The sequence below is a fragment of the Panicum hallii genome, chromosome 5 (assembly GCF_002211085.1).
Source record: "Panicum hallii strain FIL2 chromosome 5, PHallii_v3.1, whole genome shotgun sequence".
Lineage (NCBI taxonomy): Eukaryota > Viridiplantae > Streptophyta > Magnoliopsida > Poales > Poaceae > Panicum > Panicum hallii.
Window position 1 is genome coordinate 2569037 of NC_038046.1, and position 14393 is coordinate 2583429.

The window sequence follows — 14393 nt, forward strand, 5'->3', positions numbered from 1 at the left end:
ATTCCTGTGAGGGCAAAATAGGAAATCATGTTTCAGGAAACGCGAAGTGCCAAATATTTTGAAATAAATAAAGTGGTAAAACTGACAAGTATTTGGAAACGGAGGTAAGGTTTGTTGATAGAATTTTGATGCCATCTCGCATGCGACAGTGTGATAAACCTCTTCACATACATGTCTGATGTATTAATACACTATGAACAGGGAAGCTTCTCAACCCCTTCTGGCGCTTCCATTTAGATTTGCAACAGGTTTCAGAAAACACTCTGCCGCACATTCTCGGGCTTCATCACAGAGGATAACAAGCTGCCAATATGCTTCCAAGTTCCAACCTCGATCGCATACTCCTATTTATTCAGAGCTCGAGCTCATATTACAAGTGTACACAGCAGCGATCAATCGAACTGCAAACCTGAAACTTCCACTATCTAACGCGTCTCCCTCTCTCTTTCAAAAAAAAAAGTTTTTTTTTTAAGAGAGTCTCCCTCATAGATTAGGTCCATCCCATGGACTTCCGGCACTTGCTCGGCGGCGTCACTTTAATACTCCCCTTCTTCCTCACCTCCGGCGGCAGGCTGGTGTAATTCTTCCAATCCGCGGCGACGTTCCTGAGGTCATTCACCTTGTTGTTCAGCCCCATGCAGCAGTTGGCGTGCACGGTGCAGACCTTGTCCAGCCGCTCCTGGAAGTCGCAGAAGCCGCTGATGTACTCCGTCTCCAGCGGCTGGATCCTGGCCCCGAGGTCGCTGATGAGCTCGTGCTTGATCGTGTTGAACACCACCTGCTCGATCGGGTTGCCGTCGAACCTCGCCCTCGCCGCCCGCCAGTACTTGATCATCGCGACGCTCCGGTTCGTCGACTTCATGTAGTAGAACCCGACGTTGTTCTCGCAGTCCAGGAGGGCGGGCGCCATCTTGGAGTTGTCCAGCGAGCAGCTCATGTCGGCGTAGACGGAGATGTGCTGGAACGGGTTGCGAAGCCATAGGATATCGGCGTCCTGCAGGAGACCGACGTCTTCAGAATTCAGAGTCGAGTTGCTAATTGTTTCTAGGTGAAATTACCAATTAATTAATCATCTTGTTACCGTGAAGAGGAAGTTGTAGCCGAGCTCGAGGACGCGCTGCTGGATCGAGAGCTTGAGCCAGATCATCTCGACGTACTCCCTGGTCCCGAACGTCTTGGCCCTGTTCATGTCCATGGACCTCACCTCCAGGAGGTAGCAGTGTGGGTGCACGGCCTTGCAGCCGCGGAACGAGCCGGCGTCGACGGTGACGATGAGGACGTGGTTGACGAGGTGCGCTATGCCCTCGCCGTCCCTGAAGCCGCCGAGGAAGATGTCCAGCAGGGAGTTGGGCCGCGTCCAGACCTCGTTCACCGACGTCATTATCACCGTCCGGTCCTCCGTCGCCACTTTCCGAAGCAGCTCAGCGAGGCCCGCGAACTCCACCTGCGTGTAGAACACGAGAGTTCATACATTTTAATTTCCCTTTGTTTTCAGATTGGAGATAAGATAATTAATTGAGTAATATATATACTAAACTGAAAGTAATTGTGAGTTCGAAAGCGGAATATCAAATACAGAATGAGCAAACCCAAGAACACACTGCTGTTCATGTCTGACTAGTGTACTGCGCGGCCATAGAGACGGAACGGCCACGGCCCAAGAAAAAAATTAAGCATTGGGTGCAGCGCGCTCGAGAGCGGTGGGGATTTATCTACGCGCACGCACCTCGTGATCTTGCGCAGGGGCGGGGCGGTCATCGGCGGCGGTGGGAGTATCGGCAACCTGCAGCGCGGCCGTCGTCGTCCCGTTCCCCCGCCAGCTCGTCGAGATGGTGGACAAGCCCTCGCCGAGGCGGTCGGACGCGAGGAGGAAGAGGAGGGCGGTGGGCAGCGCCGCGCCGAGGAGGAAGCTCACCGCGTGGCCGCCCTGCTGCAGCTTGCCGCCGACGAACCCCGGCCCCATGTCTCTCGTCACCGGGCAGCCGGCCGGGCACTGAACCTACCTGCGACGGGCTCGGCAGTGCAAGCGTGCAACGGTAGCTTCCATGCTGTTTGTAGGCTTGTATAGCTAGCTCGCGGCGGTCTCTGCACGGATCGAACGCAGGCAGGGAGGCATGCACGTGTTGTGATCCGATCGAGCGCTCTCATTCGTCGCCGCCTGATACTTTAAACAGGCGGCCTAGCTTGATCTCGATCCGGCCACGGCGTGGACTCTCAGCCGGACAATCAATGCGCAATTAACTACGGGATCAACTTTCGTGGTCACGTTACGTTCGCCGCCGATGCTCTTCGCTGCTGCCACGACGCGCTCCCCAGTATGCCGATTGCCGAGCACACTCGTCGGTTGTTGCTCCGCCGCCGGCGGTCAGGGGGAGACGGAGCCCGCTCGGAATGTGTAGATTGGACCTGGGCCGCTTATTCTCAAGAAAAAAAACTATTCTGGGGCCCATAAGCCCATACAATCAAAATGAGATTTATGGAACCTGCGATTCGATTGCAGCTGGCGGCTCTGATGATTCGCGTATTGGATTTAGATACCTATACTAATCGACATGCTGCCGTCGGATCAGACAAAGTATGAGCACAGTTTAGCTTACCTTGCCCATAGTGGTTACAGACGTGGTATCCTCATTTTATTCTGTTGATCAACGACGAATCCAATTAGTCATTATTTATAAAAAAAAGGGATGAATCCGATTAGTCGCCTTCAAACGCGCCACTTATTTCAGAAGCAATAAGGGCACGTCTCTATCCTACTGTATAACCAAACGAACAGAAATAATTTGGTGGACAGAGAGGCAGATGGCCGGCAGGCGCATGATGCATGATTGAGTTGAGATACCAGATGGGGCTTCATGGGGATGCATCGTGCATCTTACATGAGGGAAATCAAGTTGAGATACCCAGTTGAAGATGATCGAGTTACGAGGCTTGACATCTGTTCAAACTGGTTTGGGGGGCAATAATGGTTTCAACACCCCTACAATACGGGGTCGACTGCTGGAATTATGAGGTTTGTACTTCATAATTTTTCCCAAACTAGTGGGAAAACAACTCCATATGCCTTATCTCGGTTGTTTTTTCCTCTTTCATTATGTTCATCGAACCGTTGATTTTCTCACATATCCATGGTTCTCTCGGCAACCATGATCCATATATACCCGACCACCGATTTAGGATAAATGGTCGCGATAGATCATGTGGTCACATGCACATGTGAAAAATCCACTATGTCAAGCCAATCCAGGCACGGAGCTAGCAACGATACTTTGTAATTCAAGTACTACATACATGTATCCGAGGATTCAAATGCATACATTACCTAATGTGCGGTGTATGTATACCGTACCATTTCTGAAATATGAACAGGCAGCCGCGCGCGCACTCTTTTCTTGTCGGTCGTCAGTGTATGCAGCGTCCTCCCTCGAACGTCCACCCGATCTTCCCCATCCGGCGCTCCCACAGCGGGTGCGCCATGTATCGCTTCCAGTCCGCGACCACCCTCTTGAGGTCGAACAGCTTGTTCTCCAGCCCGATGCAGCAGGTCATGTGCACGGTGGCGATCCGGTTCAGGTCCCGCCCCAGCTGGCAGAACCCGCTGACGGTCGCCGCGTCGATGAACCGGATCCGGACGCCGAGCTCGCCGGCGAGCTCCCGCTTGATCTCATTGAACACGAACTGGTCGTGGTTCTCCGGGAACCGCCGCCGCGCCGCGTGCCAGTAGGCCATGGCGCGGGCGTTCCGGGGCGTCGACTTGAAGTAGATGAAGCCCGTGTTGGGGAAGTTGCCCAGGTCGTCCGGGTCGCCGAAGTAGAAGTCGCTCGACGTCGTGATGTCCGCCGCCATCGTGATGTGCACCAGCGGGTTCCGGAACCACGCCACGTCAACGTCCTGCGCCACCAACGTAACTTTTTTCGCATCAGTCAGTCAACGAGCTACTAGTTCAGAAAAGGCGACGAGCTAGCCTAGAGATCGATGCATTCATTGATCGGATCGGAGATGGATGGAAATAAAATAATTTAGTGTGCTGTGTGTGCGTGCCGTGAAGAGGAGGTTGTAGCCGAGTTCGAGGATGCGCTGCTGCAGCTTGAGCTTGCTCCAGACGAGGTCGAGGTAGTCCTTGGTCATGTAGCTCTTGGCGCCGGAGAGGTCCAGGCCCTCCTTCTCCGGCCGGAGGAGGTGGCAGTGCGGGTGCACGGCGCGGCACCGCCGGAACGCGCCCTCGTCCATGGCCACCACCACGATGTGCTTCACGAAGTGCGAGACGTTCTCGCCCACGCGGAAGCTCTCCAGGAACGAGTCCAGCAGCGACCCCGGCGCCGCCCACGCCTCGTTCACCGACGTCATGATCACCGTCCGGTCCTCCATCGCCGCTCGCCGCAGCATCCGCGCGAACTCCGCCTCGCCGTCGTCGGCGCCGGTCTGCAAGCGAAACCACAACGCCAATTAATGTCCGACCACATACATATGATCTGCTCTCCGCCACAAGAACTAGCAAGGAGTGATGCACTCTACCTCATCATTAGCCGGAGGAGCTGTCACTCCGGCGTGCTGCTCTGCTCCGGCCGTGCCGTTTGCCCGTGGAGTGCTGCAACGCACGGTAGCCGAGCCGGGCACCTCCCCTCTTCTCTGGGCTCCGGCCTCCAGCGCGGGCCACGCGGGCCTCGCCGCCGAGGTGACGAAGAAGACGACCAGCGCGGTGGCCGAGGCCGCCCCGAGGAGGAAGACGACCACCGGAGACAGAGAGGGGCCGACCTTGGAGGTCGGCGCCATTCCTGCTGCGAGCCAATAATGCAGCTACTCGTGTGCTCGACTTAATATGTGATGTGCATCATGCATCTGTTGCGAGCTTGACTTTTCGTAGAGCAATGATAGATGTGCCAGTTCGTGCTGCCCAACGCTCGTGTCTCCTGCAGAATTTTTCTGAACTTACATATTCGTACTGTCTGGTATCACTTGTGCAAGATGGTATATATCATCACAGATGGTCTAGTATGATCACATACACCTCGTATATACTTTTTATTGGATCAGATACGTCCTATATCATGAGATACATATGTAGGAGTAGTTACAAGCGCGTGTAGAATAGAATTTTCCTATATATATATATTTATTTATTTATTCTTGGGCCTTCCTTTGCCCTTGTTAGCAATTGATCTTAAGTCCAGTTTGATATATATATATATATATATATAAAGTACATTTTTTGAAGCAAGAGTTTGAATATAATACATTATACATGGTTCCATTCCATCATTGGGAACATGGGATCCACTTGAGCAGCTGCTGAAGCTTCCGCAACCGCTAGTACTATAACACGCGTCTCAAATATTCAGAGTTTCGGATTCCAAATTGCATGGTTGTTGGAGATCCAGTAAAAAATTCATACGAGTAGCAAGGAGGGGAGCCTGTCCCCATCATTTAGCTGTAAGAGCTTCATGGCATGTTCCATGATGCAAGTGACGCTGGCCCAAGTCTGTTCGCCTACATGCTTAATGATCTTGACGTGCAACACTGCACTGCAACTGCTTGAATTGAAGCGCACGGCACGTGCTATGATGATCAAGCAAGATGGCCACCGCGAAAGAGATCAGCGGAACAAGCCAATCGTTGATCCGGAGACGAGAAAGCAACAACTCGCGACCCATTTCCTCGCTTCCATTTAAGCCGATCGAGACAGGTTTCTGAACGAACGTGTCGGTCTCTCTCTCTGAAACTGTAATTTTTTTGTCCACAGCAACGATATACTCGAGTAGCACTGCATTTAGCAGATCGGGGAAGGACAACGTACGTGGTCGCCCATATCTCTGGCCTCTGTATAAATTGCATTCTACTTTTCTTCTTCAGATCGAAAACCAGCAGCAGCAACCATGTTTTGAATGCAGGAACAGTGCATGAATCCAGCTCAAATTTCGCAGGAAAACTGTTCAATCCCAAACATCAACAACCCAAATTCCCCTTCTCCGTAAAAACAGTTTTCTTCCAAACTGGAATAATTTTTAGTATATCGTCAGGTTCGAAAATGGTTCAATCGAAGATCAGATCGTTGTGGTAGTCTGATGGGCTATACAGACAGACATGTCTTGTTGGGCTTGGTGGGTGGGTGGGTGAGGTAAACCCAGAATCTTTTCCATCTTCCGGAAGAAGAAAAAATTATATGTCTTCAAATTGTAAACAACCCTTTAAAAAAATCGTAAATAAACACCACTGTTCATCATCAATTAAATTGACTATCGTTTAATGGAGCTGACTCTGCCATCGTCGTACAATGCAGCCGATTCCGGTAGTGTTCTTCGCTGGCTTTGAGTTTCATGGTGGAGCTTGGGCCCAGTTCTACAAACGTTTGCTTATACTATCCTTATGCTCAACATTATACTGACTTTGAGATAGTATGGCAAAGCTCTGGCACGAACTCAAAGCCATCTTCACGGCAACTATATATAAGTGTAGGTGTAGTGCAACATAAAGCGGTCGCTTGTACAGGGGTCTCACGGATTTATCGACAGGTCCTTCTTGTCCGGCGTACCGCACTTGGTGGGATCCTTCCACGTGAACTTGCGGGTCCTCTTCTCCTCCGGCGTCAGGCCGGTGTAGTTCCTCCACTGCCCGAGCACTTCCCTCAGGTCGTGGAGCTTGTTGCTGAGCCCGAAGCAGCAGTTGGCGTGCATCGTGCACGCCGCGCCCATGTCGCTGTGGAAGATCCGGCAGAAGCCGCCGAAGCGCGCCGTGTCGAGGAACCGGATGCGCACCCCGAGCTCGCCGGCGAGCTCGCGCTTGATCTCGTTGAAGATGGCCTGCTCGTGGTTCGGCGGGAACCTCGCCCGCGCCGCCCGCCACCGCCGCAGCATCTCGACGGCCCGGTCCGTCGCCCTGACGTGGTAGAACCCGGTGTTGGGCCAGTTGTCGAGGCTGCTGGCGTCGCCGCGGAAGACGTCGCTCGACGTCGTCATGTCCGCGAACACGCTGATGTGCCAGAACGGGTTGCGGAGCCACACGATGTCCACGTCCTGCGCGCCGGCGAGCTCAGCCAATCATTCAGGCATGCCAGACGCTAACTGAATATACAAGTCGTTTCAGATTTGATCGTCTTTTAGGCGCGGCGTACCGTGAAGAGGAAGCTGTAGCCGAGCTCGAGGACGCGCTGCTGCAGCGAGAGCTTGGTCCAGACCAGCTCCACGTAGGCCTCGCTCATGAACGCGTTGGCGGAGCTCAGGTTCATGGACTTGACCTCGAGGAGGTAGCAGTGGGGGTGCACGGCCGTGCAGTGCGCGAACGCCATGTCGTCGACGGCGACGACGAGGACGTGGTCGAGGAGGTGCTCGATCCCCTCGCCGGCCCGGAAGCTCTCGCGGAAGAGGTCGAGCAGCGAGTTGGGCCGCGCGAACGCTTCGTTCACCGACGTGATGATCACCGTCCCCTCGTCGGTGGCGACCTTGGGCAGCAGCTCGGCCAAACCTGCAAATTCGGACTGCGGGCGCCGCTGCATCAATCACATTCAACGGCATACGGCAAGAGGATCGGAAGACTATTGCAACATGGAGTACAATTTAATTTAATTTACACGGGCGTACCTCTTGACCGTGGGTAGCAGTTGGAGCAGCGCCACCGGCTGCTGGAGTACTATTGCCCACCTGAGACGGCGGGCTGCCAGCCAGGGCCGGCAGCTGGGTTGGAGTACGCCCCCAGCTGCTGGAGATGGTGGACAAGCCCTCGCCGAGGCGGTCGGACGCGAGGAGGACGAGGAGGGCGGTGGGCAGCGCCGCGCCGATGAGGAAGGACACCACGTGCTGGCAGGCCTCCTTGCCCCAGAGCCCCAGCCCCATGCTGTTCTGGAGGCTTAGCTTGTTCCGGCCGGCCGGCAGTCCAGGTCTCCAGGACCGGAGATGGAGAAGCTACACTGCTAGCAGCTAGCTCCTATATCATCGTCGACCGTCGTCTCCGCCCGCCTCGCTCGCTAGCTTGACCTCGGTCGAGGCAATTGGCTAGTGCATGCGCAGTTAATGAAGAGTACGAGTAATTACGCGCTATTCCGAGCTAAGCACGAGGTTTGCCCGCGTGTTCATCTGATTCTGTGCACCGACGACACGCTGTGCGATGCCATTTTTAATTCTTAATTTGGTTAATTGCCAAGGCCGCCGTTCCTCGTCAACGATCGATGGTGAGCGGTTTTCAAGGCTTCATCTGGATCCGTTGTTTTCAAACACCAAGGCCACCTCACATCTGCATATGGACTATGGAGTAGCTAGGAGTACTCCTCTCCGCTTCATACGAGTACTATACGGGCTGTTTTTTAAGTCCATTCAGTCAAACCAGTGCCGTTTTGGGCATTCGTGGATTTGGAGTGCTATTTCCTGAACACAGCGAGAACCGGTGCTGTTTCCTGGACCCCCCTTTGAAATTCCTGTTCCTCTCTAAAACTACGACTCAAGGTTTATGGCAGTTCGACAGAGCTTTTGACTATTTTCCATCCTTACAGTTATGTATTTAAATTTGTCACTAATATGTGGGGTCATCTTTCTGGGTTTAATTATGTTATTCAAAACCTATTTAAATACATTTGGATCAAATAAATTCAAACCACAATTGTTAGGAGTTTAATTATGTGATTGAAAACCTATTTAAATACATTTGGATCAAATAAATTCAAACCACAATTATTAGGAGTTATGAGTGATTGCCATCTCCTAATATCTGGATGCATGTTCATGATGTCTCTCTTCACAAAAGGGCCTAATTTCCTATTATAAAGGGGCCTAATGTCCCTGGCGATGGGCCACTTCACGAAATGGGCTGATGTCCTTTTGCCAAAGGCCCAGTTCATTGAAGGATCGGACCTCTTATTCCTTTGTGAAAGGGCCACTTCTTGAACGAACATCATGTCCACTTCTTATTTTTTGAAGTCTCTGCCTCCCGCGGTAACCCAACCTCCCCAAGAGGGAGAAGCTCGAACGGGGCTGCTGCTCCCCCGAAGCTTCTCGCAACGCGTACAGTGAAGCGAGGCGAAAGAGGGAGCGGTTCTTTTCATCTGGTCTCCGCCGGCGGAACCGCCGGTCTTCCCCGCCTCTGACAGCCACCATAGCGTCAGGAGGTGGGGAAGACCGTGGATCTCTTGTCGGCTGGTAGTTTAGGTCCTAGTTTATCTAGGTTCTGGTGTCCTGGCGATGACGGTGTAGCGGGAGCAACGTCGGCGCAGAGGAATAAATCCCTCCGTCCTTGGTCCCGTTGCGGCGGTGCTGGCTCCGGTGCCATCGTGAGGTATGTGAGGGTTGAGTCCTCCAGATCATTAGATCTTTGGAGGGCATGTACAGGAGTTTGTGGTTGCCCGACGTTTCTGCTTCTTGCGGCGACGGCGGCAGCCTCTGTTGTCGAAGGTGAAGAGATGGCTGTGGGTTTGGCGGTGTTGCGGTATTCGGATCTTGATTTCTTCTGCGAAGCTCCGGCGGCGCGCCATGGTCCTGGTCCAGATGAGCGCGGGGTGCATCCCCGGCCGATGGGCGGCATCCGGTGTGATTTTCCCGTTCGTAGGGACGGGATTCTTTTGCGGCTCGAATCAAAGCTAAGGCGATACGGCGCTCTTCTTGGTCTACGTTGCTGCTGTCCAACTCGCTCCGTCGTGTGCTTCAGCGGTGCTGTTCGGCGGCGGCCGGCGATTTCGGCGAGCACAGTGGTTCCCATGGATCTTCTTGTAATTTTCTCTTTCTTTAAGGACCTATGTGCAAATATACTAGGACAGCTGTCTCTTCTGTATCCTTCTAGTACCTGCCTGTACCTGTACGAGTCTGTATCTGTTTTCCTTACGTATTAATACAGGTATGGTTAGTCAAAAAAAAGTACAAATACTGCATTCTGGTGGTATTCCGATTCCGAAGTTTTGCGCATAAGGCCTTCGTGAAAGTAGGCCCGTTAGTAAGACTCGTCAACGACAATTTACACGTTCCAACCGATTGTCTTCCAGCACCTAGCTGGGGGCGTCCACTTGTTGAAAACCCCCTTCTTCCTCTTCTCCGGCGTCAGCGCCGTGTAATTCCTCCAATCCGCGGCTTTATCCCTGAGGTCGAGCACCTTGTTTGCCAGCCCGATGCAGCAGTTGGCGTGCATGGTGCAGACCTTGTTCAGGTCGTCGTGGAACTCGCAGAACCCGCTGAAGTAGGCCGTCTCGAGCGCCTCGATCCTGCCCTGGAGCTTGCTGACGAGCTCGTGCTTGATCTTGTTGAACACCCCCTGCTCGCTGCCGTCGGGAAACCTCGACTTCGCCGCCCGCCAGTACCTGATCATCTCGATGCTCCGGTTCGTCGACTTCATGTAGTAGAACCCCGTGTTGAGCTCGTTGTTCAGGGGAGCAAATGTGTCCCTGAAGTAGTCGGTGGACAAGCTCATGTCGGCGTAGACGGAGATGTGCCGGAACGGATTGCGAAACCACAAAATGTCTGCGTCCTGCAAGCCATGCATAATCAATGCATGGTTAGGTTAAAACAGTTATTACCATCATGGGATGCCAAATTAAACGATTCATGGTGAGTTTTAATTTGGAAAAATCATCTTGCCGTGAAGAGGAAGTTGTAGCCGAGCTCGAGGATGCGCTGCTGGAAGGAGAGCTTGAGCCACACCAGCTCCAGGAACTCCTTGGTCATGAACTTGCTGGCCGAGCTCAGGTTGGTGGGCTTCGTCACCTCCAGGTGGTAGCAGTGAGGGTGCACGGCCTTGCACCGGTCGAACCCGCCGGCGTCGACGGCGATGACGAGGACGTGGTCGAGGAAGCGCTCCGTGCCCTCGCCGTTCCTGAAGCTCTCGCGGTAGATGTCGAGCAACGAGCCGGGCTGCGTCCATGCTTCGTTCGCAAGCGTGAGGATCACCGTCCTGTCCTCCATGGCCACTCTCGGGAGCAGCTCAGCTAGGCCCGCGAATCCGGCGACCTGGGGGGCAGAGTTGGGATTCAGTTAGTGCACGAAACAAATATAGAGTTGAATCGTCTTCGCTGGATTGATTACCTCTTGATCACGAGCCTCCTGAGCCGGTGGGGCAGCCAGCTGCCGGGTCCCACTGCTCCCCCAGCTCATGGAGATGCTGGACAGGCCCTCTCCGAGCCGGTCGGACGCCAGGAAGAATAGGAACGCCGTGGGCAGAGCCGCGCCGAGGAGGAAGGACGCCAGGTGGCTGCCCAGCTCCTTGCCTCCAAACCCCATGCCGATCGTCTCCGATCGAGTTGAAACTTGAAAGTTGAAACTGCGACCACACAACGACAACGCTAGTTGTATCTGTCTGCCCCTAGAACTAGAAGCTAAGACTCGATCTGGATGACTGGATCATACGCACGCATACTGTTCGTTTCCACACCTCGTCCTAATAACCTCTCCCGTTTTGAGAGAACATGTCTCTCCCCCTCTCTGTCTTGACGACTTGTCGTTTTTTAGGACGAACAGGTCGTCGTGGACTTTTTATCAGACAACTAAGACGCAGCAGTTGTTAGCCAAGTACGTGCTCTGATGTCTGATCTAGACATCTAGTAGTATTATTAGTTTAAGCCCACAATTTGCACGCACGCATGTGCGTACGGCTGGCCGCAATGCCAGTTTGACCTGCGAAGTACCCAGGAAAACCAGCGCCCGCAGCCAATGCCCTAGCTCTCCTTGCCAATCAACCCACCAACCCCCCTCCTCGGCGAGCGCGCGAGCGTTCCAATTCGCTAGCACTAGCAGCGCTCCTGCAGAAACCAGCTGGCCACGCAGCTAGCAGCGGGGATAGGTTATCCAGAGGATCAGTATCGAGTTATTGACGCATAAGCGTCTGATGAAGATTCCATCACAGCAACCCCTTCGTCAGACACTCAGATGTGCAGCGTTCATCGCGCCACCTATCGGAGACGACCAATTTTTGAGCCGAGCCCAGGAATCGACATCATGTTGCAAGCGTATCATCAGAATATATAATAAATATATATATAAATAATGGCCACTTGGAGTTGGAGGTCGCATGCCACTCTTCTCTACTAGCCCGCGGGCCTCTGTCAGGGTTTGCGCCAGTGGGACGACTTCCGGCACCTGTCCGGGTACGTCCACTTGAACCCGCCCTCCTTCTTCCTCTCCTCCGGCGGCAGGCTCGTGTAGTTCTTCCAGTCCGCGGCCATGTCCCTGAGGTCGTGCACCTTGTTCTCCAGCCCGATGCAGCAGTCGGCGTGCATGGTGCAGGCCTTCTCCGGGTCGTCGTGGTACTCGCAGAACCCGCCGAAGTACACCGTGTCCAGCGGCTCGATCCTCACCTGCAGCTTGCTCACCAGCTCGCGCTTGATCACCACGAACACCCACTGGTCGTGCCGCCCGGGGAACCGCGCCCGAGCCGCCCGCCAGTACCGGACCATCTCGATCGTCCGGCGTGTCGACTTCATGTAGTAGAGCCCCGTGTTGAGCGGCTGGGCCATGGGAGCGCGCGACGGCTTGAAGTCGTCCGACGAGCAGCTCATGTCGGCGTACAGGGCGATGTGCCGGAAGGGGTTGCGGAACCATATCATGTCGGCATCCTGCAGCGACGACATTGCTGTCAGTCAGCATCACTGTCCGTTCTTCTTTCAGAGTTTCAATTCAGAGTTTGTGTGGAAATGGTTTGGTCTGTGCATGATCGATCTTGCCGTGAAGAGGAAATTGTAGCCGAGCTCCAGGACGCGCTGCTGGAAGGTGAGCTTGGTCCAGACCAGCTCCAGGTAGTCCCTGGACATGAACCCCTTGGCCGAGCTCATGTTCGCGGTCGTCGTTGCCACCCGGAGGAGGTAGCAATGGGGGTGCACGGCCTTGCAGCGCTCGAACCCGAGGGTGTCGAGGGCGACCACGAGGACGTGGTTGAGGAGGTGCGCGATGTTCTCGCCGTTCCTGAAGCTCTCGAGGTAGAGGTCGAGCAGGGAGCCCGGGCGCGCCCATGCCTCGTTCACCGGCGTGATGATCACTGTCCTGTCCTCCATGGCCACCTTCGGCAGCAGCTCAGCTAGCCCCGCGAACTCGACCTGCATTGTGTCAAAATTATACAGTACTAGTTTGGATCTCAAAATTTCACCAATGAATTTTATTAGACCCTGTTTGGAACCTTGGAATTAAATTCCATTCTATTAATCATAATTTAGATACAAATCTATTAAGCTAATATGATTATATACGGAATATATTTATATATCTATTAAGCTAATATGATTATATACGGAATATATTTATATATTATTGTTGGCCATACAAGTAAGATACTTATATGCTATATTTATACTATAAAGGAGTGAGCCAAAGAGCATATAAAATTATGGAATAGAAACACAGTTTGATGGTATATAGAATCAATTTTCATCTTTCGCCCTATGAATTTAGGATAGGTTTATATCTAAACTTTCAAAAGTGGTTGGAAAGTGGTGGGATATCAAATTCTAACCCAAATAATCTAGTTTATTATTAAGTAGATTTCAATTTCTTCAAAATGAGGGAATCCAAACAGCCCCTTACTAGTTTAGAATTCAAAATTCAACAGCATAGTTTGGGTTTGAATAGTCAAACAAGTAGCGTATAGCAAACGGACCTGAAGGGTGAAGCATTAGTATTTGGGCTAAGATGGGCTTAGCTCGGCCTGCTGTTTCAAAGGCCCGCCACGTGTACCGGCCCGGGCTGTTTGGGGCATTGTCCTTTAGAGAAGTAAAACTAGAGGTCCATCAAACTACCTCTAACTCTAACTGTTTGTTTCACAAAAAGGAAAAAAACCTCAAATGTTGGAGTAAATATTTTGTATAGGGACCAAAAGGACAAATTGAATTGTTCAGGTAGTAAAATGATTTTTTTCTTAGATTTTAATTCTGCAGAATATCAGAATCACGATAACTAAACCAACTCAAGTTCGGGTTAGCTAGACAAACTCTTTGCGAAGTACTCCGTCAAAACAGAGCTAAGTAACCAACACTGCACTCTACATGACAGAGTTTGCGATAAGGTTACCTCTTGATCTCGGGTAGGAGCAGCACCATCATCAGCGACCGGCAGCAGCTGTGTCGTTCCAGCACTGCCCCAGCTGCGCGAGATGCTCGACAGACCATCCCCGAGGCGGTCGGACGCGAGCATGAAGAGGAGGGCAGTCGGCAGCGCCACGCCGAGGAGGAACGCCGCCGCATGGCTGCCGCCCACCTTATTGCTCCCAAGCCCCAGCCCCATGTCGACCTGCCTCTTGGAACTCGATCGCGAGCTGAAGCTTCCAATTAGCCGGCCACTGTTCCGTCGATCTCTACTTAAACTCCCAGCTCGAGGGATCCTGTCAGCGTCTGGACTCGCTGACTCGCTGTCAAGCAAGGCACGCAGGCGCGACGAGCCAATAGGATGTGTGCTCCGCCAGGCCACGCAACGGTTTGACGCGCGAGGGATTTCTGCGTGGGC

The 14393-nt window shown here is 53.0% G+C and overlaps 5 protein-coding genes across 5 annotated transcripts; all 5 read right to left on the bottom strand.

The window, feature by feature from the left end:
* Positions 1–249: 249 nt before the first annotated feature.
* On the bottom strand, positions 250–2086 carry LOC112894968 (uncharacterized protein At1g28695-like). The gene is made up of 3 exons (XM_025962824.1): positions 1727–2086; positions 1082–1444; positions 250–994 (listed from the first exon to the last, which is right to left on the bottom strand). Exons 1-3 carry the CDS (start codon positions 1961–1963, stop codon positions 491–493), a joined length of 1104 nt encoding a protein of 367 aa, XP_025818609.1. The 5' UTR covers positions 1964–2086; the 3' UTR covers positions 250–490.
* A 1086-nt stretch (positions 2087–3172) lies between these two features.
* On the bottom strand, positions 3173–4799 carry LOC112894839 (uncharacterized protein At4g15970-like). Its single transcript, XM_025962666.1, has 3 exons — positions 4516–4799; positions 4042–4422; positions 3173–3891 (listed from the first exon to the last, which is right to left on the bottom strand). Exons 1-3 carry the CDS (start codon positions 4771–4773, stop codon positions 3403–3405), a joined length of 1128 nt encoding a protein of 375 aa, XP_025818451.1. The 5' UTR covers positions 4774–4799; the 3' UTR covers positions 3173–3402.
* Positions 4800–6390: 1591 nt separating this feature from the next.
* Positions 6391–7995, bottom strand: LOC112895248 (uncharacterized protein At4g15970-like). The gene is made up of 3 exons (XM_025963189.1): positions 7575–7995; positions 7109–7471; positions 6391–7010 (listed from the first exon to the last, which is right to left on the bottom strand). The coding sequence occupies exons 1-3, from the start codon at positions 7824–7826 to the stop codon at positions 6492–6494; spliced, it is 1134 nt and encodes a 377-aa protein (XP_025818974.1). The 5' UTR covers positions 7827–7995; the 3' UTR covers positions 6391–6491.
* A 1824-nt stretch (positions 7996–9819) lies between these two features.
* LOC112894803 (uncharacterized protein At4g15970-like) lies at positions 9820–11384 on the bottom strand. The gene is made up of 3 exons (XM_025962616.1): positions 10992–11384; positions 10548–10916; positions 9820–10437 (listed from the first exon to the last, which is right to left on the bottom strand). The coding sequence occupies exons 1-3, from the start codon at positions 11184–11186 to the stop codon at positions 9931–9933; spliced, it is 1071 nt and encodes a 356-aa protein (XP_025818401.1). The 5' UTR covers positions 11187–11384; the 3' UTR covers positions 9820–9930.
* Positions 11385–11901: 517 nt separating this feature from the next.
* LOC112894719 (uncharacterized protein At4g15970-like) lies at positions 11902–14237 on the bottom strand. The gene is made up of 3 exons (XM_025962514.1): positions 13962–14237; positions 12626–12994; positions 11902–12517 (listed from the first exon to the last, which is right to left on the bottom strand). The coding sequence occupies exons 1-3, from the start codon at positions 14172–14174 to the stop codon at positions 12008–12010; spliced, it is 1092 nt and encodes a 363-aa protein (XP_025818299.1). The 5' UTR covers positions 14175–14237; the 3' UTR covers positions 11902–12007.
* Between the last annotated feature and the right edge of the window lie 156 nt (positions 14238–14393).

Bases quoted from the DNA above. Each gene is read 5' to 3' on its own strand.
- LOC112894968 (XM_025962824.1), bottom strand. From the start codon at position 1,963: ATGGGGCCGGGGTTCGTCGGCGGCAAGCTGCAGCAGGGCGGCCACGCG. The intron at 1,445-1,726 runs GTGCGTGCGCGT...TTCTACACGCAG, and splicing joins CCCCTGCGCAAGATCACGAG to GTGGAGTTCGCGGGCCTCGC. The intron at 995-1,081 runs GTAACAAGATGA...GGTCTCCTGCAG, and splicing joins GCTACAACTTCCTCTTCACG to GACGCCGATATCCTATGGCT.
- LOC112894839 (XM_025962666.1), bottom strand. From the start codon at position 4,773: ATGGCGCCGACCTCCAAGGTCGGCCCCTCTCTGTCTCCGGTGGTCGTC. The intron at 4,423-4,515 runs GTAGAGTGCATC...TTTCGCTTGCAG, and splicing joins CTCCTCCGGCTAATGATGAG to ACCGGCGCCGACGACGGCGA. The intron at 3,892-4,041 runs GCACGCACACAC...TTGGTGGCGCAG, and splicing joins GCTACAACCTCCTCTTCACG to GACGTTGACGTGGCGTGGTT.
- LOC112895248 (XM_025963189.1), bottom strand. From the start codon at position 7,826: ATGGGGCTGGGGCTCTGGGGCAAGGAGGCCTGCCAGCACGTGGTGTCC. The intron at 7,472-7,574 runs GTACGCCCGTGT...CGGCGCCCGCAG, and splicing joins CTGCTACCCACGGTCAAGAG to TCCGAATTTGCAGGTTTGGC. The intron at 7,011-7,108 runs GTACGCCGCGCC...GCCGGCGCGCAG, and splicing joins GCTACAGCTTCCTCTTCACG to GACGTGGACATCGTGTGGCT.
- LOC112894803 (XM_025962616.1), bottom strand. From the start codon at position 11,186: ATGGGGTTTGGAGGCAAGGAGCTGGGCAGCCACCTGGCGTCCTTCCTC. The intron at 10,917-10,991 runs GTAATCAATCCA...TCTGCCCCCCAG, and splicing joins AGGAGGCTCGTGATCAAGAG to GTCGCCGGATTCGCGGGCCT. The intron at 10,438-10,547 runs GCAAGATGATTT...CATGGCTTGCAG, and splicing joins GCTACAACTTCCTCTTCACG to GACGCAGACATTTTGTGGTT.
- LOC112894719 (XM_025962514.1), bottom strand. From the start codon at position 14,174: ATGGGGCTGGGGCTTGGGAGCAATAAGGTGGGCGGCAGCCATGCGGCG. The intron at 12,995-13,961 runs GTAACCTTATCG...GACACAATGCAG, and splicing joins CTCCTACCCGAGATCAAGAG to GTCGAGTTCGCGGGGCTAGC. The intron at 12,518-12,625 runs GCAAGATCGATC...TCGTCGCTGCAG, and splicing joins GCTACAATTTCCTCTTCACG to GATGCCGACATGATATGGTT.